General features: G+C 43.6%; 2 protein-coding genes across 11 annotated transcripts in view; one reads left to right on the top strand and one right to left on the bottom strand.

Annotated features, from left to right (window-relative positions):
• LOC102368372 (leucine carboxyl methyltransferase 1) overlaps positions 1-8,541 on the bottom strand; it is a 29,698-nt gene extending 21,157 nt beyond the window's left edge. The window contains exons 1-5 of one of the 2 annotated variants that reach the window (XM_025208280.1): positions 8,345-8,541; positions 7,566-7,657; positions 6,684-6,805; positions 4,142-4,218; positions 3,452-3,513 (exon numbers count right to left, since the gene is read on the bottom strand). In XM_025208280.1, coding sequence (XP_025064065.1) covers positions 3,452-3,513; positions 4,142-4,218; positions 6,684-6,805; positions 7,566-7,657; positions 8,345-8,442 — 451 coding nt within the window. In that variant the 5' untranslated portion in view covers positions 8,443-8,541. Of the gene's footprint in view, positions 1-3,451; positions 3,514-4,141; positions 4,219-6,683; positions 6,806-7,565; positions 7,658-7,808; positions 8,028-8,344 lie in introns of those variants that run through there. The other variant, XM_025208279.1, reaches the window with a different exon arrangement.
• Positions 8,542-10,189: 1,648 nt separating this feature from the next.
• The window catches only part of ARHGAP17 (Rho GTPase activating protein 17), a 61,455-nt gene continuing 47,348 nt past the window's right edge, over positions 10,190-24,296 (top strand). For 5 of the 9 annotated variants that reach the window (XM_006027127.3, XM_025208226.1, XM_006027126.3 and 2 more), the window contains exon 1: positions 10,191-10,397. In XM_006027127.3, coding sequence (XP_006027189.1) covers positions 10,345-10,397 — 53 coding nt within the window. In that variant the 5' untranslated portion in view covers positions 10,191-10,344. Of the gene's footprint in view, positions 10,408-24,296 lie in introns of all 9 variants that reach the window. The other 4 variants (XR_003094903.1, XM_025208227.1, XM_006027123.2 and 1 more) reach the window with 4 other exon arrangements.

Genomic DNA, 24,296 nt, shown 5'->3' with positions numbered 1-24,296 from the left:
CAATAGCTTCCTGCAAAGCATTAGCGCACAAGCTTTGGAGCCTTCCTCACTTTTTACCTAGTAAGTAGCTTGCCTTGTGTTGGTACTGAGTTGGTGTTCTGGTAAATTGGCTTCTAACATTTTTTTTTAGTTGCAACTGTCCCCTGCCCTGAAGAGCTGATTCTCTCCGAATCACTTGCACACAGTATGACCCCAAGTTACTTCCGCAGAATAAATACAAGCAAAAAGTTAAACAGGATGCCTAGAAACAGATACAGCACTTGAGTTCTGGTTTTTATTGATCTGGCTCAGGAGTCAGTGATTTTTACCGCAGCTCTCCTCACCAAAAATGCTCCCTGAGAAGCAGGACGTCAGCTCATAGCTTGAATGCAAGCCTGAGAGGACCCCTGAGCATTTGCTTGAGGCAGATTACACACCACTGGTGATTTTCTATGAGTAAAGCAAACTGATTAATAGGGTTTAGCCTGCTGTACTTCATCATTACAACAATTGGACCCGCCAGCTAACATATGGTGGTTTTGGAGTCTTAAAGCAACAACCAAAACAGAGGAAGGAATTGGTTTTATAACTACAAAGACACAGAGCAGATGGAATTTCAAGCGAAAAAATTTCCATCTGTAAGGGGTTTTTTGGTAGCTTCAAGCTCGTTGGTAGAAATATGTATTCATCTTTAGGCTATAGACCTACCTCTGCCAAATGCCAGACCACAGCAGCCTTTATGCTTCCTCCAATTTATTTTTTTATTTTTATTTTTTTTATAAAGGGCACTTTTTTATTCTCATTTCCAGATAATTTTGAGATGTTTGGGACTGGAAAAACTCTGTTTCTGGCCCATACAATCTGAGTTAGATTCACACATCCATCCAGTTATAGTGAAGTTTCAGAGTAGGTGGCATTCACCTCTCTCTCTGCAACACTCGTTCTTAGCCAGAAGTACATTTCTTCTCAGTTTTCACAGTTATACTTACCAGCTGGGGTGACAGACAATAGGAGATCGTCACAAGAGTTTACTAATACTGACAAAGCAGCAAGAGGTAAAGAACAACCTTCCTAACATTCATGACTTTTTCTAAGGTTACCATATGGATCCAAAGCTTTAAGAGAAATCTAATGGGATCCTGTACATTCAAGGGAACAAATATCACAATGTCATAGCATAGAGGCCCCAGATTGCTCTACAATTCACAGCAAGGCATCGAGCTCCTCCCTGAAGGTGTAAGGTTTCAGTACAAGAAAACGAAGCTATTTGACAACAAGCATCTTCTTGCTCCATGTAGGGGCAAAAAGCCCAGAGACATCCATACTCCAATTGCAATCTATAAGGGGCAAGGAGGAAACAGATGCTGTCCTGAAGCCAAGAAAAATCCATTTGTTAGCACTTGTCCTAAGATCTGAAGCCGTTTATAGTTCTTGTGGGAGGAAAAGCATCAATAGGACAAGAGTCCCATCAGAAGGCATTTCATCAATTCAGGTGGCAGATACTAAAGCAAACATATCAGGAGTGATTTGTGTACAAGAAGCAACAGCAGCGAATTGATTTAAGATGAAAAATGTTATCCAGAAGTGCTGAATGTCAATACTACAAAGGTTAGAGTAGAGATGACAATAAAATTCCCCTATCCCCAGAGGATGCTCTTCCATTATGCCCCATTAGGATCTCTATGACAGTTGGTATTTCAGAAGATGCCAATTTAAGCCAGGACTTCTTCGAAGATTTCTTTGCTTGTTCCAATATTTAAATACTAGAAACAGCCAGAGGCTTTAATATGCTAAGGGCTGAACCAACCTAGAAAACACAGCCCCTGTTCCAAGAGAGCTAAAAATACAACTCTGAACAAAAAAATGAACTTAAATTTGTTTTGGAGAAGCAAACCAAGAGTCAGTTCATGTAGTAGTGACATATTAACTACAGCAATCTGGCAATCACATAGCAATGATAGCAGCCATTATATAGTAACTAGCACCAGCTAACAGATCTTGATTACAATATACTGCAATAACACTAAGATGGGTATGCAACTACACTTGCTTTATTAGCACAAATCTATGCTGCACTGCCAATAAAAAGCATCATATGATACAAAGTTCATCAGCCAGCACTTAACTTTTTTAGGGGTGATTTACAACACAACGTATTTTCTTGCGTTAAACTCTAGTAGCAGGCGAGGCCTTCTGGCCCATCAGAAGTATCACCCCACAGTCAGTAAGAAACCCAGGCTACCACCACCTCTTCCCCCTCACTGGAAAAACCAGAAAAAGCTTGTTGACATCAGGGAGTTGGGGCCTACATGTTCCCCTTGAGACCCAAATTCACAACACTTCAAGGGACATATAAAATGCTGGTTAATTAAAGCCTAAGATCCTTTAAAATGCACCAGTAACAAGTATCCATTCCAGTGGCTTTGTGGCAAGATCCAAATTCACATGTTCAAGGCTGGCAATGTCAGGCAGCCTTTGAAGACAGAAGCGCCCGCTGGCACTCTCTTTTCCAGAGTCCAGCCATGCAGTCGGAGATACCCAAGTCTGGTGCTTCCTAGCCAGAAGGAAACAGAGCTGTTCCTACCAGGGAGCTTACTGCTGGTACTACTGTTTGTAGGATGAATCTCTTCAGTGAAGTTATCGTGCAGCTATTCTTGCTGAAGATTAGCTTTGGGTGAAAGAATGCCAGACTGTCAAGGTGCAGCAAGAATACTGTGAGCACTGTGCATCCTCCTTCTTTCCAGAGTCTGGGGGCACGGCTCAGGCAGCACCCCAGCACCCAAAAGCAAAAGGATGCATTTTGAACAGCAATCCTGGCACAGAAGCAGGTTTCACTGAAGACTCAACCAAAGCAGTATGCTTTCTGCTGAGCACGTAGGAAAGCCCATTCTGTGGGAGCAGCGTGCCCAGGCTACCAGGGAGGTAGTTACTTTGGCACAAACAGAACAACAGCTGTGAAAGGGAGGCTTTTTAAACAGGGAGTCCAGCTCTCTCTTAAGACTACAACTTCAAGAAACCAAGCACAGGATGCAAGGAGCAGCCTTGACCTTTGAGAGTGGACAACGCAGACTGTGACTGCATTGTGAAAATATAGATAGCAGATGCAGATAAACACTTGAGCCATTAATGAAACAAAGAGGTAGGGATAACAGTCAACAGATTCTTGACGCAAGCTACTGAACATGTGATCGCTTACAATATTCTTCTCTTTCCAAGAATTAGAAGAAAGCATAATCATTAAATTACGTCGTGATAAAGGCAGGGGGGAACCCTCTGCAACAAAGTCAAGGCCCCTTGGAGAGAAGACATTTCTAACATGACAGGGGAGCAAATAAAAGGTTGATAAGAGGAAGGAAAGAGCTCTCCCCCCCCCCCCCCCCCCCCCAACATCTTAAATGTTAAAAGTCTGCCCACATATCGAAGTGCAGAGATTTAAAAAGTGCTTCAGTGCATCGCTGACAAGATGACTCACCTATTAAGAGAGACTCCCCTGAATGGGATTCCATAATTGGCTTTGACAGGGGAGGTTTTGATCTGTGGGAGAGGAAAGCAGCGAGCAGTTAGCTGGTTTAAAGGTGCTGTCATTTTGTCACACAAATTCAAAGGACTGGAGAACACGACTGCCCTCTCCTGGAAACAGATACACCTGCATTTAGCTTCACCACTGCATCTGTTTACTGTAGATTTGTTCTATAATTAAAAGGACAAGAGACAAGTTCAACTAAGAAAAGCCCCACACTGAGTCCTAGTGACTCTGAAGCCTTGATCCTAGCTCTTGCCATTTCTTGACAAATCCAGGCACTCTCTCCAAACTCCCCATGGCCCTCAATTTACAAATGAGTTGCTTCTTCTCTCCAGCTCCACCACCTTCAAGTATGACCCTGGGAATTTGCTACCTCCTTCCAAGTATTTTCAGAAAGACATGGTAGAGCCACAAAATTTTCACTCCCGCACATTCAGAAAAAATGTAGGAGCCTTTCTCTAGTTCAATTAATTCACATGAGTTAGACTTCCGGCTGTCCACTCACTTTCATAATTTAACTCCTACAGACTAAAGCTTTGTTGAGGAAACACAGTAATCCATACAGGAGGCTTGTAAACAACACGTCTTGCTGTATTCGTAGAAACAGCAAGTTGAGCTTCATATAGCTAACCCACTTACTTGATGTTATATATTTTTCTTGTAACTATCGTTGGGAAATCCACTTCAAAATATTTTCTAGGAAGAAGATTTTCATCCTGGAAATTAGAATAAAAAAAGAACAACATTGGGAAATATGAATGTTTCAAAGGAAAATTTAATTTATTTCTCCCCAGAATTGTTTTGTTCCAAGTCACATTGCTTTTTCCAGTTCACTGTCCTTTAATGTACAGAAATTGAATAAATGAACTAAAAATTAGAGAACATTAACATAACCTCTAAGAAAAAGAAAACAAATTTATCAGGCAAATAATCTGGCAATCCAAACCACGGCTTGATCACCAACCTACTGGCAACTGCTCTGCAATACATTATCAGGCTACAGTATTCAACAGCCCACTGCAGCAACAGGTAAGTTTTCTTTATGGCCTTAACTATATGCCACTCAACATAGTCTATGGAAGCAAACAGGAGCGTTGCATAGAGATTCATACAATCATCTTCTATTAGTGTCCTCGTCTTGCCCACCCCCAGCTCCAAGACACAATCACTGTGCACCAAACCTGTTGTATCTCAAAAACCCAGAGACTTGGATTTAGTCCTAGACAACGAGTGTCTACTCAGAAAGCCACGGCTCCACAACCCGTACACAGACTGGCAGCTTCAGAGGTCTACGCTCCCTGTTACCGTGAAGTCTCTCCAGATCCAAACTGAGGCACACAGACTAGAAAGCATGGGAAAGTTTGCACAGCTCCCTTGCCTTGGCTGCAGTTCTGCTGTGAACAGAGGTGTCTTGCCAGCTCTTGTACCTTTCTAAATGCTAAATTAACAGAGCTGTGTTAACTACTACTCCGTCAGTGAAGACTACCAGTACCCTTCTCCTACACTGGGCCCATTGGACAGGAAGAAGGGAAAAGGGAGGGAACTAAGATAAAATTAAAGGCTTTGCTCTTTGTTAAGACAGTTTTGGCAAAATGTTGTTCCAACAAAGCTGTAGCATGAGTTGCAGCTAGTCAGCACTGCATACATTTTTTTTTTTTAAACAAAGCATATTCACTTGATAATCATTTGGGGCCTTGTTAAATAAGCCTAATCAGTCCCGGCTGTCTTCCAGCAATCAGTTTACATTCATTAGACTTAATTCTGAGGAGTGCTAAGCAGCCTTTGTTCCTACAAGAGCTGGAAAGACTAGAGTTTGTGCTTACACAGAGTAATATCAGAATACCTGCATCTAGCCCGGACAGATTCTAATGGCTGGGGCACACGAGCATGTTACTGCAAGTTACTGCTTCACCTCAGGTCAGCTGCTCTGTGATAAAGGGTGACAGCACATCAGTGAGCCGTTAGAGCAGAACAACAACGGATAAACTATGAATCCCCACTCATTTACCAGCAGTCATCAGCTCATGAGTCTATGTCCTAAGTAATAGCAAAGCAGAGTTAGGGAAGGTGATATTTAGCATTTTATTTGCTCTGCCTTAAGACCTTCAAATCTCTCTCTTTTGTATGACATTTTAGGATTACAACATTCATAGATCAATATCTAAATGCGATAACTCAGGGGTAGCTGCATGGATTTTAGATTGCCATTAAATGATCTAACTGGGCAAACGTTCACAGTGTGGGGCACCGTCTGAAAAATTACACCACAATCGCAACCCAGACTCTCTCTGATTTTCCATTTATGGAGTAGGTGCCCACATTTTCCCTGAAGTGTCAGAATGCAATTCAGGGAGGACCAAATCTCTCTCAGTAGGTAAAATAAAAGCAGAGAGAAAGGAGAGGTTATAGAGTTCATAGATTTCTAGGGTCGCAAGGGACCTTGTAGATCATCAAGTCTGACCGCCTGCTCTAGGCAGGAAAGAGCACTGGGGTTACTGAATTGCGGTGGTCAATTTACCACAAATGGGATTACTTAATTGCAGTGGTGAACCACAATTAAGCTGGAGTTACTTAATTGCAGTGGCCAATTTACCACAAGTGGCACAGGCAGCCTCTGTGTGGGGGACATGGCAGATGAGAGAAGGGACAGGCAGCATGGTGACAGATAGGGCAGGGAGCAGAAAGCACAGCAGCAGATCAGGCAGAAGGGAATCAAAGAAGCACTCGCTGAGGGGGCAGGGCTGATTTGCGGTACACCTGCCGAAAGGTGTGGCTCCACGGTTATAGATGATGAGATAGCCAAAAGGAATAAAGATCTAGGACTTTTCTGAATGACCACTAGAGGTCACATTAGATGCGTCACATGCTCCCAGATGGCACTTCTGGGCAATAAAACAGAATAGTTTCTTAGGGGATGTTTATAAGGCCCAGTGTGTTACTAGTAGGAGACACCTTTGCTGGCCCAGATTCTACAAGCAAGCGCTCCCCAGGCAGCAGGATAAGTCAGCTCACATCGCTCTGTGCTACCACAGCAAGAAGCTTCCAGGATCCACACTAGCCTCTTTATCTCTGCAACGTGCAGTGTTTGAACACCCCAAAAGAAAGGAGGTCAGAAGACAGCACTTCAAATGTCTGCAAAAATCTTCATTTAACTACTGTCATTATTCTGATCTACCATCACCTTCAGCCTCCAGAACATGGTGTCCATACCAGCACCGAGGTTTATGACTTGGCAATTGCATTCTGTCTTCTTTAAAAAAGCCTTGAGCAGCTGACTGATCCCATGGACACGAGCGTAGTACCCTGCAAAAGAAAATACAGTTGTTTTCTTAACTATAACTATTTGTACCCAGGAATGTTACCGGCTGGTCAACCTGCCCTTGTATTCTTAGTTCCCCTTGCAAATGTTCTGCTGAGCTGGAGCTGGTTGGAAGGGCTAACATATTTCCCTACCAGGTGTGCAGGACTAAAAAATGATGTACAATTATTAATGGAAGTTGACACCTAAGAGCTGCAAATTTCAGTGTAATGAAGTTCTCATCACGTTTTGTCTTAGCAGATGAGTTTTGGCTGCTGCTCAAGTCATGTCTGCCTGTTTCTACCTGAAAAAATTAACTACCTTGTCCTTGCAGGCCACGGGTCATGTCCACGTTTTGGTTTCTTTGGGCAGCATGTTATTTTTCAATCAAGTTGTTGCACTGAGTTTATAATACAGAGGACAAGAGTGTTCCCATACGCACCCTAGTTTGAAATGCAATGTTTCAAGAGTAGACAAGGTTCCTTGGGTGAATCTGATATCTTTTATTAGACCAACCCAAATAGCTGGAGAATAGTTGTTAAGCAAGCTTTCGGGTTCAAAAACCCCTTGTCAGGCTAAGGAAGTTTCAGCAGTTGTTTCATGAGTGACGGTCCAGTGGGTCGTCACAAGACTAGATTACGCATATCAACCCATTACACGCTTCCTACACGTGCGCTATGACACCCAGTATAACGCAATAAATCTTCAAGAAACCCCCACGTTCAGAGAATGAAGATATATACAGACATTCACATGCTCACTTGCCTCTATTGATTTCAGGTGCTTTCCTTTCTTTTGCCTGTCTCACAAAATACTGGATGTAGGGGTCCTTCCAGTAGCCGACACTGACAGCAAACCTGACAAAAGGCGGGGAGAAGAGAGGATTACCAAAGACAGACATCACACTTATGAGACTATACCCAGACACACAAATTATCATCAAGGGTGCTCAGCCCACTCTTTCACTGCTGTACGCCTGGGTGAGAAACTTAAAACACCGCTGAATACCTGCAACTATATGACATAATTCCAAGTAGAAATGGTGGTGGTCACCCTGTTAAACAGTAACTTGTGCTTCTCTCCGCTTTGGGAAGGCTTCGGGGGAGACTGGAGCGAGACCTGCCCCCTTAAGGCTCAATCAGCAACGAAGCTTTGCTGTAGATCTAAAATTCCCAGGATTGCACATCATCCTCCAACCGGGCCCGCGGACTATTTGCACATGCACCAAAACAGGGATGGGCAATTATTTCAGGCGCAGGGCCGCTTACGGAGTTTCGGAAGGCCGTCGACGGCCACGACAGGCAGCCAGGGGCAGATAAACGTTACATTTTCTAAATGTTTTGGGGGCTGCGCATTCGAGAGAGCAGAATTCACCTCGCACTTGTTGTTTTCACTGCTGAGAAAGGTCAAGAGCTGGGTCAGACCACAGCTCCCCGCTTGACCAGTCTCCAGTGTCACGTGGGGATTGCCCCTGCACCTCTCCCCCTTCCCGCGTGCACACGCATACATGTACACGCACACGCACGACGCCCCGCCCCCGGTACCGCTTGCAGACGGAGGCGTCCTCGCAAGTGCCGCGCACCGCCTCGTCCGCCTCGTCCGCGCTGCCCGCGTGAAAGGGGTCGCGGCCGGGGGCGGCCATGGCAGGCGGCGGCGGGAGGCAAGCCGAGAGGGGACATAGAGCTAAGCGCAGCCGGCCAGGCTCGGCTTCCGTCCACCACCCCAGCCGCGGCGCCTCTCATTGGCCAGCGGCCGGGGCGCGCAGCGCCGACCCCTGGAACCTGAGCAGGCAATTGGCTAGCTGTGCTGTCAGCTTCCGTGCCGTCCAATAGGAACGCGGTACCCCGGGAAGCCCTGCCCAAGGGAAGTCAGCGTGCCGCGGGGGGCTCTGGGTGTTGTAGTCTTTGATCCCCGCAGGCCGCTTGGCTGATGCACCTGGTTGAGAGCAACCAGCAAAGAGGCGGGGGTGGGGAATGCTGAGACCCCTTTGTTCATAGGCAGGCCAGGTTCTTTGGGGAAATCTGATAACTTCTGATTTTTATCTGATAACATCTGATAAAAATCTGATAAAATCTTTTTTAGACCAACTCAAATCGTTGGAAAAAAAAGATTTTTTCCAACGATTTGAGTTGGTCTAATAAAAGATATCCAGCCTGGTCCTGTACCTCTTCAGGAACTCGTGAGTCTTCTAGGCTATAAGCCCTTTGATTTGGCAACTATCGATCATGGTGGGTGCATAAGAGGTCATCCAGACCTTCGACACATCTGCCTAGGCAGGAGTACAGAGGAGTGGAGGCTGCCCATACCTCCCAACCCTGCTTTACACCATTGAGACAGAATCCAAAGGCCAGACCGAGTCCAGACATTTGGGTCATTTATACACATACACTTGTCTGCTCCAATGTGCTAGAAATCCAGTGCTTGGAGCAGACTCAGTTAAACAAGTCTGTGGACCACGCAAACTGATGCGCCCGGTGCTGCATTGTGTGCATTTGTGTTAACGGCAAAATGCACATCAGCGCTGAGAAAATGGCAGCGGCGTGCTTTTGAACTAAAACACCTTTCATGTGTTTTAGTTCAAAAGCACACTGCTGCCACTTTCTCAGCGCTGATGTGCATTTGGCCATTTATACAATTACCCCTTGTGCTTCCACGGCTGTGGTTGTACGAGTGCCCAGGAACTGAACCTTGTGTGGCAGACAAGGATTTCTGCCACGTAACCGCAGGTGACTCCATAAGCCCTTGGGGACGGTGTGACCTCCTCCAGGTATGCACGTCATCAATTGCAGTTCGGCCCAGCCTGTCGGAGCAGCAGGCACTCCGAATACATATTAAAACACCAACAATTAATACATGGCCCAATTGGTGTCATCCCCTGGAATCCAAAACTGGGGCTGGGAGTGTTGGGAGACACATGAGCGCTGCATCTTAGGTGATGCAAGTTACACATGGTCACAAACACGTCATATTCCCCCCAAACCGTCTTCCTCGTCTCCCCAGAGCCCAGCGCGGAGCAGATGTTGCTTTCAAGGGACTTCATGCCTTGATATAATCTGTGTCGAGGGACTGACTTGCTTGCTGCGAGGGCTGAATATAAACAATGACCTCCTTGCCCAGGGCTGGCTGGTAGTCAGGAGACCAGGCGGTGCTGAGCTGCAAACTGGGATCCTTGGGCTGTTCCCAAACCAGTCGCTGCGCAGGGCAAGGGTCAAGGGCATGTCTCCCCCTCCACCCACCACATCACGTGCCCACAGACACCTCCACATCCGGGTCCTCGACGTGCGGGGCATCAGGGCACTTCCGCCCCGCACAACAGCCGGGCAACTCCCAGCACCCGGATGTCGCTGCCTGCGTCCCAAGAGAGCGACTCACTCTGCGCCCCCCCCGTGGGGGAGGCGGGGCCGGAAGTAGCAACGCCGGTTTCCTGTGGGTGTGGCTAAGCGTGTGAGGGAGCTCCGGCGCTAAGGGGTGGCGGGGCCGGCAGCGGCACGAGCAGGAGCAGTTTCCCCGCGGCGGGACAGGGGTAGGAGCCGCCGCCGCCATCATGAAGAAGCAGTTCAACCGCATGAAGCAGCTGGCCAACCAGACCGTGGGCAGGTGGGGGCCGGTCCGTCCCTCTCTTTGCCGCGCGTCTGGACCCTGGGGGGGTGGGGTGGGCTTGAGGGGATTCAGGCCTGGTTCCTTCTGAGGGCCCGCGGGCCACCAAGAAAAGCTGTCAGTCGCCCTTAAAGAAGGAGACCGGTGAGAAAGGAGCGACTTTCCTCCTTTGGGGGGGCGTCGATGCGGGCAGGAGGGAAACGAGGGTGATGATGATATTGAGAGAAACGTCCCGGCCCTGTGTGGCAGCGACCAGCCTGGCCTGGCTGTGGAGACGCCACCACCTTTTCTTTTTAAAACTATACGGTTTGCACAAAGCTTTTGGGCTCCTTTGCCTGTGGATTTCCTCTCTCTTTTACTTGTTTGCTTTTCTTTCCTGAAACTTTTATTCAGTGGGGTCTGAATGTTTTTCTTACTCTGTTTGGACTTGTTGGTAGGCGTCGTATTAAGGTGAAAAGAGAGGCTAAGTTTTTCTCGTAGGCCTTTTAGCAATCGAACCGCAAACTTTATTGGGAATAAATGCCGCCTTTTTTTGGTTTCTGATGTTTTGGGATGTCTTACCTAGCTTCTGCTGCCTGCACTGAGGCAGTATTTCAGTATCACTTCCATGTCCTGAAGAATGAAAATGGTAATGTCCATTTTTCTGAAATATAAGCTTCTGAGGTATATCTAGGCAGACAAGGTTCCTTGGGTGAATTTGATATCTTTTATTAGACCAACCCAAATAGTTGGAGAATAGTTATTAAGCAAGCTTTCAGGTTCAAAAACCCTTCGTCAGGCTAAGGAAGTTTCAGCAGTTGGTGCGTGCTCTTCCTGGAGGGTGTATCTATATTTTTATAGGACTCCTGTTCACTTGCTTTGTGTTACAGATTCATATTTTTGCTGGGACTAAGTCTCTCGTTATGCCTTGTGTCCATCCTTCTCTTCAGGAGCCCACTCCTGAATGATGGAAAAAAATGTCAGCCAAAAATATTGGCTGAAGACTGTGTGTGAGGTGGCCTTGCACTTCTCATTGTAAAATGGAGTGACACTTTGACATTATACTAACCACATGTTCATTCTCTAAGTGACAAGAAATCGATCTATGAAGGCTGGTGTCCCTGACCTGCTTCCATACGTGTGCTTTAATGCACTTTAAAGCATCACAAAAAAGATACGCTTTTGCTGATGCATGTTAAAATAGGCTAATGCACCTTTTTTTCTATTACCTCTCAACGGAGGTACTAAATTTAATGTACATTAGCAAAAGCGCATTAATGAACATGTAGATGTGCCCCCTGTGTTTATACTGTGCCTTATACAATATCCCCTGGTCCTAAATGGCTTTTCTGGCAGCTGCTGTAATCTAGGTTTCAGTGTTTTGGGCGAACAGATGCAACACGCTGCTTCCTACCTCAGAAAAATATGTATGACAAGGTACATAAGATCTCATTAAAAGTATGTAGGAATGTGCAGATCGGAAGTAGAAGTTTCAGGCTAGAAGATGACCTTTGACTAATGCAATAGGGAAATGTCTATTACAAGAGTCTTAGTGGAATATCCAGCTATCAAAGCAGTTTCCTTACTGCTGTTCTCAGGGTGTGGTTATGATGTAGGCCTGACTGCTATTCACATGCCTTTGCTAGGTAACCTCCTGTTGCCAAAGATTTATGACTGACATTATGAAGCTTACAGGTTTAACTTCTAATTTTGTGCATTTGTTCACATTTTCTTTTATAAAAATCTATTTTAAAATGACATGACTATTAATAAGTTAACATTGAAAGATTTTAAAAAAATCTTAGATATTCTCTTTTGCTTGTTGTAGTTTGTTGTAAGCCTTAAATGAAAACATTTCCTGACACTTATTGTTGGGTGTCTAGTGGATAGAAGATACTAGTGTGGCTTCTTTTTCTAAAGAGCATTGAATCAGTTATCTTTTTTTTCAAGCTGCACAAATAATTATATGGAATAAAAGATCAAGAAGAAAGAATGCATGAAATTTTAGATCAATGCACCTTACCCATTCTGTATTAATTATGCTCTTAATTCAAATTGCTCTGAGCATATCTGCAGTACCAGTGTTAACTGAATATATTTGGTTCTGCTCATCACAGCTTTGGAGTGGATTAAATGCAATTTTGTTCCATAGTTGTACCTTTTTCCTAACTATAAACTTGCATCTACAGATATTGACAAAAAGATAAAAATATGCAATATGTTGATTACAAAAGAAATTCAGGGCAATAATAATAATAAAAAAAAAAGTTGTTCTTTTTCTAAAAGCTGTGTTACATGGAATAAAATCACCAAGAAATCTGCTGGCATTGTAATTAAGGAGAACTTGGAGGTTTCAGTTGCCTCCTTTTTCACATTTCCTTACAGGATGCCGTGTAACTACTACTTCAGTAGGGATTTGGGGAACGAAGTTAGCAGGCTTCAAAGCAGTGTTTTTAATGCGCATGTGCCTACACAACTGACCGCACAACTATCTTTCACAAGTCTAACTTTTATTTAGATTTTCACTTGTGCACTCGGGTCATGTTTTTGAGGTTATTTAATGCAGTGAGGCCTGTAAGAGGCTTGCAGGGAGTCCTAAACAATAGCTCAGAAGTGTGTACTGTGTCTGTTTCAATAGGTGTGTTCACTCCAGATACAAGCAACACTTTAAATGCCAGCATTTTTTACAATTTTTTAGCTTCTCAAAGTATGGAAGAGAGGAAGCTTCATACTATGAAGACTTCCGTGATCTACATGATCACTCCCCTTTGGAGATGCAAGTTAGTCGGGTTAGTTTTGGAGATCTTTCTACCCTTTGTCCCCCATATTCTCCTTTCCCGTAATTAAGGAGAAGCCTAGTGTGATACCACATCCACTTACTGCATGCTGCCTTCATAAAGCTTGGATATCCGGTTAGCAAAAAATAATGTGTTGCTCCTGAGCCATTATTTAATAGTTATTTTAAATAGTTATTGTTTCTAAACTTAAGGAAATAATAGCTGAGCAAGTTGAGCAATGGTGACCTGAGGAAGCTCATCCAGCAGCCTGAAGAGGTCTGAAAGCTCATCCAGCAGCTCCCCTAGCTGTGCAGGTGGTCCAGTAAAAGAGATTGCACACAATCTTTGCATTTTGCACGCTTCCTAGACCATCAGGGCTACAGCAACACTTCAGCCCTGCTCTAACATTGAAAAAAAGTTTATTTTTACACACTAGTGGGCACAAACCTTTTACGCACTAGTGGGCCACAAACTGTAAATGTGCATGCAGCCTTAGTTTAAAAAGTGACTGGTGTCACTCCAGCTTACCTCTCCCATGCTTGCCTTGCATAGTATCCTTGTGGCATCTATATCTAGACAGAATTAATTGCACAGTCTACTTCTGCTTTTCTTTTCACTTCCACCTTCCATGAGTTTTGGTTCTCTGAAATAAAAACCAGGAAAAGAGATGGCACTGTGTGATGAACAAGATGCTGCAAAGCAGCATTGATCAAGCCGCTGCAGTTTGGGAGACTTTACCATGGAGAATATTGCTGCATCTCTTTCAGGATAGATAGGAACCTACACCATTGATGTCGCTATGGGCATGAATGATTCTGGCTTTCTTGCAGTGAAAAAGATGCTGTGCATTTCATACCCCACGCTACCATTGTGACTTTATTTTGGCAGCTCATCTGTCTGTTATTTACAGTCTTGACCCCTGCTGGAGCTTTTGTGGTTTTGCTCCGCAGCAGTCGACTTCTGCCCCAGGTGTAGCTTATAATGGTGCAGCAACAACAGACTAGTCGAAAGCAAGCAGAATTATAGGAACATGATGGGAAATGAAGCTAGGTTCTTTACTGTTTCTTGGGCATGCATGTGAGATGTGCATTGCAGAATAAGGAGCAATTTATGGGAGTAAGAGGGAAGGAAAAAACAACAATAGGGAAGGCCTACACTCAAGCAGAGAGGAGTGATGCACATCTTGGGCTACCTGTAAGCCTGTGAAAGAAGAATGTAGAATTACAAAAATCTTAAGGGAGTTGAAAGAGAATGATTGAAGAGGGGATAGCTAAGTGGAGCAGGATTCCAAAATTATTCTCTTGCCAAACTTTATTCTACAGCTATTGTTGATGTTACAAAATGAAGTAAGGAAGCTAACAACTATCAGCTATCTGCTTTTTAGTACTTGACTGGTTTCTTGCAAATCATGCAGCTGTGGAAATGAGCAGTTCTGGGTGAGCTGGATAGAGCATGAAGAACTTTTGTCAGTTCATAAAGCAAAATATCAAGTTCTTGCATTTTAAAATCCTTGAAGAACGCAAGAACATATAAGTGAAGGGGTTCTAGCAAAAAATATGCTCTTCAAGCATGTCTGGTGATAGCTGGTAACTGCTGCTTCAGAACAAGCTGCAAGCAACTTCACTATAACTTTTCCAGCGGGGAACTTTCTTCTTAACTCAAGTGAGGTGACATTAATCTTCAAAGCCTTGGGGTTATGTCTCTTTCAAATGTCAAATCTCAGCATAGCAGTAGATGTTCTTGTCTATCAATATCTGGTCCTTTTTTTATGAATCTTGCAGAGCTCTCACCCTTTTATAATGTCAGTGTATTCCACAGGCTACCTCTAGGTTGTTAAATGTTCATCTTACTTTTAGATCTGCCTTTCAAAAGTCTTTGCAAGGCTACCAGCAATGTCAACTCTTTTAGGTTTATTTGGTCAATCTCTGACATAGATCCCATTTTTAGTATAAAAATGGAGCACTGATCAAAGCCAGCTGGCTGAAATTTGCTTCCCATGTTGGTGTTTCTATTAGTGACCTGAGAAATGTGGTCAAGTGTCTGTGGTCTGGAAGGCACTGGAATCAAGTGCCAAAATTCTGTGGGTTTGTCTTGAATTTAAAATGGAATGAGTGCCCCTGCCTTAAATAGAGACCCCTTATTTCTACTTACGAGTGTAGCTTATTAGAACAATTCTTAGAGGAAACAGAATTAATACTGCATGGATTGACCTGTAGCCTCATGTGGGTGGCTTTATTTTATTCATAGCCCCATAATAAGGTAGTGGATAGTCTCTAATTGGTTGTGGTCCTAATTAGGTTTGCTCTGTTATAGAATTTAGAAGTTTTTCCTCCTTTGGGCACTTATTTTGTTATAGCTACCATCAAAGAGGACTCGGTCTTTGAGAAGGTCCCGTACTCTGTACATCTTGCAGTAGGAGAAATCTGCTGTATCTTTCAGTTCTATTTGTCTAGATGTAATTATTTCTAAGCAAGACAGAATATTTTGCAACATGTGTTCTCTGGCATTTAGAGAGAGAACATAGTAGTACCATAGCATAGTTTCTTTATCTTTACTCTGTATTTTTCTTGAGTTAGTAGACATCAGGCTACCTTCATTTCAGTTCCAGAAATGAGACTTGGTCAAAAGGTTCTCTTACAGCTTGCATGGAAGTATTTAGTCTCCATATAACCAAGATCAACAGGTTCTGACCAAAGTGTATCCATGAGAAAATAAGGTTGGGGTAGAAGCTTGACAGTTCACTATTCAGCTTCATGTGTAGTTTTGTAATCATTACAAAAATAAAACAAACATTCTAAAAATATTGTTAATGGAGGATATCAAGCACTGTGAATAATTGTAACTTATTTGAACTGCATGGTCACATGCACTGCACGTGCAGTGATTTTAAGGGTATATTTTTGTAACATGCTCTCTAGTTAGCGAAATGGGATTGCAGTTAATGAGACTGCCATGTAACAGTCACTGGGCCAGATCTAAACCATGTGGCCTCTTTCCTGATTCCACTACTGTTTACAGCAATTCTTTTGCTTTTAGTATATATTTACTAAAAAGTGATTATAATTGGGCGGGGGGGAGGACAAATAAATAGGCTGGGAGGATCATCCTGTCCATTCTAAATTTTGAGGCTCATAGGCAGATGTTTAGATTTTCTCTTAAACAATTTAGAACATAGGCTGCAAATCTGAATAACCCACTTTCTGTGTTCACCTCAGATCCTCTTAGGAAATCTTATGAGAGAAAGGACAGCAAAGCTGCATCATCTTGGCTAACTCTCCAGTGCTTGGGCACAAAGTCTTGTGCCCAAGTAATTTTTCCAGTACCCTGGGTGCCTGACATCAATGTGACTCAACAGAAGTATTTGAATTCATCTTTTAATAGCTCACACCCTGAATAAAGATGATTGGGCTAAACTATATTTAGTTGTTCTCCAAGTGATTTTGCATACTTCAATGTGTGGCTTGAATGCGGAATCAAGGGTATGTTGTCTTACCTTAGTATAATATGTCAATATAATTTTTACAAAATACTAGTAATTAAGTCCCACAGATCAGTGTGGTCCATGCTAATGAAGAACTCTGTTCAAACCTGTTAAAGCTTTGGCTTCTAATACTGCAGCATCATGCAAAAACTGTAAATTCAGGGTATTTGTAGACTATTTCAAACACCTCTTCCTTATACACATTTCTATTTAATACTTGCTGAATTGTTATTTCTTCTTTTTATTCCTTCTGGATGCTGTCTTAATTCCCTCCCCCCCCCCCCCCCCCTCCTCCAATAAGCTTTTGTTACTTATCTAAATTGTATTCTAACAACTCTTATAAGTATAGCCAATAACAGTTACTTTGGTTCTTTAGGCAAAATGAAAAGCCGGAAAATTCTTGTTTCTGGTCAACCAAAAGCTTTTCTTTAAAAGATATAAAACATGTTTTCAGGGGTTTATCTGAAAATACATTTGCTAGAAATAAGTTATTTAAGGGAAATATTTCTGTTTCTTCCCTGGTCTTGGCTGCAGCTAGTTTGATACATCTCACCCAAATTTCTAAAGTTTTTTGAACCTTTTGAATGTTTCTCTTCTCCCTTTCTCCCCGTGTCTACTCTGTCCTATTTTATGAAAAACTTTGGCCAGCTGTGTGTGTCATGTCATCAGTGAGAACCATGCGCCAATGTTCTAGACTACATGTGGCACGGGCATATGTTTTGAAACTGTGCCTCCACTCTTCTTAAGTGTAGTAATTTCCTCTCTGGACCAAGGAATTCCCTCTTCCCTGTTTTGTGTGGTACATAATTGGAATGCATGCTTACACTCTGAAAATTACCTTGCAGTTAGTCTACATAAGTAGCATTGCGTAATCCTGAACTACTTTTAGTTGAAACATGGGTGTTCTGGATATTATGAATTGTGTGGTTAAAAAAATAGTGTATATCACCTGTAATTCATACACTCACTGTTACAAAATGGACTTTAACTTCTGTTTAGTAAATGAATTGGAAGTAGGCCCCTCTGATGTATAGAAGACCTTTTGAAGGAGAAGTTTAAGTGGGCAATGCTTGACTGAAGTCCTTGAAGATTTTATTTTCCTATATGCCTACATACTTCTGAGTTGTACAGTCACTTATGGTTTGCACCTATGAATTATACTCATTAACATGATTTGTTCTTTTATCAGAGAAAAGGTTATTGAAACACAGTAGGTGCAGGATACCTCTAAAGCTCTCTGCTGATGATGGCAGAAGGAATGAGTGACCTGGAAATGACCCTGTTTTCTGCATGGCAATATAGCACATGTTGTTACACTGCTGGTATCTGAGGGGAGAAGCAAATATTATATTGGCTGGTGCTTACTCTTTAACCAGGTCAGTGTTTTGCACTGGTGACCTGAACTGGTTATAATTATAATAGCCTCCTACGTTGAATCACTTATGTAAGAACTCTGAATCTGGGACTTCTGTTACCAAATAGAAAACAACTGAATATCTTTTTGCCACATGACCTTGGCAGTTTTTGTTCTTAGCATCAAATCAGAGTATCATAGTACTTAGGGCCGGAAGGGACCTAAACAGATCATCAGGTCCGACCCCCTGCCCCAGGCAGGAACAGGTGCCAGGATCATATCGCCCCAGCCAGATATCTGTCCAGCCTCCTCTTAAAGACCCCCAAGGTAGGAGAGACCACCACCTCACTTGGGAGCCCATTCCAGAGCCTGGCAGCCCTAACTGTAAAGTAATGTCTCCTGATGTGCAGCCTGAACCTTCTGTCTAACAATTTGTGGTCATTATTCCTAGTAATCCCGGGTGGTGCCCAGGAGAACAGAGCTTCCTCCAATTCCCGCTGGTCCCCCCCTGGAGAGTTTGTAAACCGCCACCAGATCCCCTCTCAGCCTTCTCTTGTGGAGGCTGAATGGGTTCAGGACCTTTAGCCTTTCTTCATAGGGCCTGCCCTACTGCCCCTTGACCATGTGAGTGGCTCTCCTCTGGACCCTCTCAGTGTTAGCCACATTCCTCTTGAAGTGCGATGCCCAGAACTGGACGCAGTACTCCAACTGTGGCCCTCCCAGTGTCACATAGAGGGGAAGGATTGCCTCTCTGGACCTGCTTGTAATGCATCTGTAGATGCATGACAAGGTGCGGTTAGCCTTACTGACTGCTTCCTCGCGTTGGCGGCTCACGTTCATCCTGGAGTCAACAATGACTCCAAGATCCCTTTCTGCCACCGTGTTGACAAGAAGGGTGTTCCCAGCCTATAGATGTTTTGCTGGTTTCTTCTCCCTAGATGCAGCACCTTGCACTTGTCTGCCTTGAACTCCATTCTATTCTCATCTGCCCACCTCTGTAACCTGTCTAGATGTAGCTGGATTCTGTCCCTCCCCTCCAGCGTGCCCACCTTGCCCCACAACTTGGTGTCCTCAGTGAATTTGAACAGCGTGCTTTCCACACCCACATCCAGATTGCTGATAAAGATGTTGAACAGTACAGGCCTCAGGACTGAGCCCTAGGGGACTCCACTTCCCACATCCCTTCAGGTCAAACAACCCATGCAAAACCACTCTCTGGGTGTGACCATCTAGCCAAGGTAAGCAAGGTAAGTAGGAGGTAAGCATCTTAGCATCTGCAGAAGTATTCATCCAGGGCTATTTAAGTGTACAAAAAGCAGTGGGTCATACTGTTAAGATGCACTGATAAGTGATATACACTAAATTATTCATGTTATGATAATGTGTGTATTATGCAGTCTCTGTTTTTGATCTGCTTCTTGCAGCAAGATCTTTTCCACAATAAAATGTTGCCAGTCTCTGCATTGGACTCATTGCATATGCCACTCAAAAGTCATGGTGATATGCAACTGTTCTGCAGATGTCTTGCAACAGACCATCTGCTGATGGACAGACTGTACAACATGCCTGATTCTCTGCTACAGTAAATAAAATGAGCCAAGATCCAGGACTTGGGATTTAAGAAATGCTGACTACTCAAGACAGATTTAGCTCAAATTATGTGGACTTGCCTTGGAGAGAAACAGGAACAAGATGTAACTTAAAAATTGGTTCCAGTGTCTTCATTAGGGTTTTTACATCTCATGGGGCTTCTCTACCCTTGGAAGCCTTGGGAAAGCTTAAGGTGAATCAGCTCGAGATGTAAATTTATTGTTTGCAAGTTAAAGAACGGTACACTTCTACATGGATGCTGTTAGCAATGCCACTACATAGGGCATCTGCTTGGAAAACAAACATGCTTTAATTTGGGCGTTGACTTTACACCAGTTTGCTCAACTTTCCTAAGCTTCCAGCAGACATGGCTGAAGTGTACAAACCATCTGATTCAACAGAGGTCCTGCTTTAGCATGCTTCCACCCCCTGAACCTCAGAAACCAGAGGAGAAGCTAATCTACTTACTGGGAGCTGTACAAATGAGCTCTCAAAACAAAGAACTGTGCACTAATTCTTTGAGGTACTCTAAAAATGTTCTTGTATTGTCCAAACTCTGTTGGGATGGCATAGGCAAGAATCTTGGCATCCCTAATGAAGACCTGACCTGGGTGTGGCTTCTGAGCTGTTAATTTTAATGCCAACTCATGCTTATATTAATCCTAAAATAGGAATGATTTCATGTTTTAAAATGTTTATGTGTTAGTGAGGTGTTTCTACAGAATGGGCAATGCAACACATTCCTTTGGCTAGAGGAAATGTTTTGTTAGATACCTACATGGTATTTTAGTTGCATTAATAATAGAGTAGACCTGTACGCTGTGCTTGGACCAAGCTTGTGGGAACAGGCTTTAACTACATTTTACTAGATTGTGCCCACTTACTGTTTGTCCATATACCATGTTCCATCGTTTGTCCATACACCATGCCCTGTTAACTAGGAACTTGGTAAGACACATTTGGAGGACACAGGTGTCTAGTAACAGGAGCTCTGCACGTGGGGCAGCTTTATTTGGCCCCCCCCCAGCGGCCATGCCAGCACCTGCATTGCAGCACTGCCGAGGGGATCCTGTGCCACTCTTGTTGAGAACCACTGACGTAGACCTAGAGGTCCAAGCTTTCTACAGACGTTCCAATATGATTAGCTCCAGTTGATCTGCTCTGCTGCAGTACAGCGTAGCTGTGCAAAACTTGTGACAAAGGCTTATTGAGAGGTTTCAATAAATCTCCTTCTCTGTAGCTGGTTACCCCCATTGATTGTTACTGGTAGCTGGTTGTTTGGTTGGTAGTTTGCAGACTTTTGGAAGTAAGGTCATACCTGAGATTTATTAACATTACCCTGAGCAAATCACCACTTAATTCACAAATCGTATCAGGGAAGATTTCAAATGCCTTCCCATCTGCAGCGTTTTCTTAAGGGCTAAATTGTTTGCTGAAATTGAAATTGAGGTGGAATAACATGGATGCAGGTGTCGCGGTGGATGTAGTCTTTCTGGACTTCAGCAAGGCCTTTGACACCGTCTCTCACCCCATCCTAATTAATAAACTAGGCGACTGTGGCATAGACGCCTACACAGTCAGATGGATTGCAGATTGGCTGAAGGGTCGCACTCAGAGGGTGGTGGTGGATGGATCATATTCGACTTGGGGGGAGGTGGGTAGTGGAGTCCCCCAGGGCTCGGTCCTGTGCCCTGCGCTGTTCAATTTCTTCATCAGCGATCTTGATGTTGGGGTGGAGAGCAACCTGTTTAAATTCGCTGATGACACCAAAATTTGGGGGGAGGTGAGCACGCTAGCAGGGAGAGAGAGATTGCAGAAGGATCTGGATAGGTTACAGGGGTGGGCAGACAGGAACAGGATGCGTTTCAATACGGACAAGTGCAGGGTGCTGCACTTGGGTAGTAGGAACCAGCAGCACACTTATACGATGGGGAACTCCCTACTTGAGAGCACGGAGGCGGAAAGGGATCTTGGTGTCATTATTGACTCCAAGATGAACATGGGCCGACAATGCGAGGTCATGGTTGGCAGGGCTAACCGGACCTTGTCGTGCATCCACAGGTGCATCTCGAGTAGAGCCAGGGAGGTGATCCTCCCCCTCTATGCGACGCTGGTCAGGCCGCAGCTGGAGTATTGTGTCCAGTTCTGTGCGCCCCATTTCAGGAGGGATGTGGACAACATGGAGAGGGTCCAGAGGAGGGCCACCCGCATGATCCGGGGACAACAGGGCAGACCCTACAGTGAGAGACTGCGGGACCTGAACCTATTCAGCCTCCACAAGAGAAGGCTGAGGGGGGACCTGGTGACCGTCTATAAACTCACTAGGGGGAACCAGAAGGGTTTGGGGGAGACGCTGTTTCCCCTAGCCCCCGCTGGCATAACAAGGAGTAATGGGCACAAGTTGATGGAGAGGAGGTACAGATTGGACATCCGAAAAAACTACTTCACAGTTAGGGCGGCTAGGAGCTGGAACCAACTTCCAAGGGAGGTGGTGCTGGCCCCTACCCTGGGGATCTTTAAGAAGAGGCTGGATACTTACCTGGCTGGACTCATTTGAGTCCCGTTTTTGTTTTTAGGGTGAGTGGTTTTGTTTGTGTTTTTGGGTTGTTCTCCCGCCCTGGCGGGGGGTCGGGCTAGAAGATCTATTAGGTCCCTTCCGACCCTGAAACTATGAAACTATGAAACATCATCCTAAAAGCCAGTCATTTAGTGACTCTTTCTCCGATTTGTAAGCCTGCTCCTTTGCCTTTGAGTGTGTTTCTTGGGCTTTTTTAATACTTGCAATCCTGTTGTGTCAACAGGAAACAGACTTTTCATAAATAAAAACCTAGCTGGGTGGGGTCACAAGTTCTTCACTTAAGTAAGGTGGAGGCTTTTCTCCTTGCCACACATTGTTTTTCTGTAATTAATTGTACATACCGTGTAATGAGAGGAACAGTCTAAAGTGACTGCAGTGCAGTGAATCAAAGCCCAGGACTACAAAATAATGCATTGTCTGTCGCTAGTTCCATTTCGTAAAAAACAAATGACCTCGGAGACGGAAATCATCCTTTTGCTCCTTGGTTGTCAACTTGCATACTAACATGTGCTCAGATTTCTGTGTAAATATGCCCTTAAGTTGTATTGGATGCTTTTGCGGGATTCAGTGGCACTTCTAACATTGCTTTGAATAAAACGCAAAACTCAGTGTTAACTGCTGCTTGTGTGTTTGTCTAATCAAATGCTGACATGTAAACGGTAGGCCACAGCTGAAATCTGCTTCCTTGTGGTATTTCTGGCGCGTGCCGCTAATGCTTGTACCGTTTTCATAATACGCCTATACAAGTGGTTATACTTTTTTTTTCTTTTTTTGGTGTAATTTTAAATGTACTGAAAATTTAGTTTCAGACCTGATTTATAGATGATGGTTGTACGACTAATGTTTTATTCATGTAAGAGAGGCAGCATAGCTGTTGTTCCTTTGCCTGGGGTCATTGTTTTCATCCTTTGTTGCAGGGAAAACAGTAGATTGTACATTTCTGACTGCAAAAGATCCAGCAGGAGATAGGGCACGGAAAATGGATACGGCTAATTAGGTCACTGTTTTCATAGGATTAACCCTTTGTTGGAATGTGTGACATTTGAAGGTTTCAAGCTATATGGAAACAGCAAAAGTGTTGCAGTTTGTTCCAAAGTTTACTTTTCCTGTTGAAACCTATAAACAAGTTACTAAGAGCAAACAGTAATAAAGCCTAGCCCACTGACTGAACAATATTTTTGCTCTGTGCGTGTTTTGTTTAAAAAACAAGATTGTAGTTTTTGTAAAACATTAAATAGCAACCTAATGTAAGTTTAAGAAACCAGATACATTTTTTTTAAAAGAAAAAAAAAAAAAAAGCAGCCCTTCTCATGGCCAGGGAGATGGGAACCATGGTGTTAAGGGTCTCAGAAGCATAATTTGTAATTAAATTGTAATAATTTTATTTCTCTGAGATATAGTATGTTCCAAGAGACGTGCAGCTCTCAAGGTCGTGGAAGAAAACAACTGCACTTTCTTTGAAGGTTGTTGTAGAGAGAGAGAAAATGTATTTGTGTCTTGCAGAATGTGTATAATAGTGCTACCCAGATATGTTTTAGATGAACTATCTATATTCATTATGCCTTTTTTCAGGGACAGAAACAAGGTTCAGGATAGGTTAGTAACTAAACAGCGAGCAACACATAGCCCAGTTATTCTGACAGTGTTGCACAACTAGTATTTCCATATGGTAGATACCTGGAAGCAGACAGTGATACTCCATGATGTTTGGTTAAAATTTAAATACCTCAAATAATCTTAAGAACAGTTGCTACAATCTTTAAATTGAACAAAGAATGTATAATTTAAACATTTGCATTAGCTTTATTTGTTCAGGTTTGGTTTTTGTTTTTTTTTTTAAACCTTGGCTGAAGATCAAAAGAATGCATGTAAAATTATGATGGCTGTGCCATAGAAGTTGTGAAATTCCTGGTTGACTATGATGATGTTTTTGCTACTTCATTCAGATTTTAGAAGTGATTGCAAATGATGATATGGCTAAATGTTGATTAAGACTTCCTGATTACCTTTACATTTTTCCTTCTATGGCATCTGTCTCTAAATGTTAAAAACCTGATAAACCTGTGCAGCAGTTTCAGGTCTTCCAGCCTCTGGTTGGGTTGCAGTTGGATACTGATTCCCAAGCTTGGTAATGCTCTCT

This window comes from Alligator sinensis, unplaced genomic scaffold (genome assembly GCF_000455745.1).
Source record: "Alligator sinensis unplaced genomic scaffold, ASM45574v1 scaffold1164_1, whole genome shotgun sequence".
NCBI lineage: Eukaryota > Metazoa > Chordata > Crocodylia > Alligatoridae > Alligator > Alligator sinensis.
The sequence above is the reverse complement of the archived record's forward strand: the minus strand, read 5'-3'. Positions and strand labels throughout refer to the sequence as shown.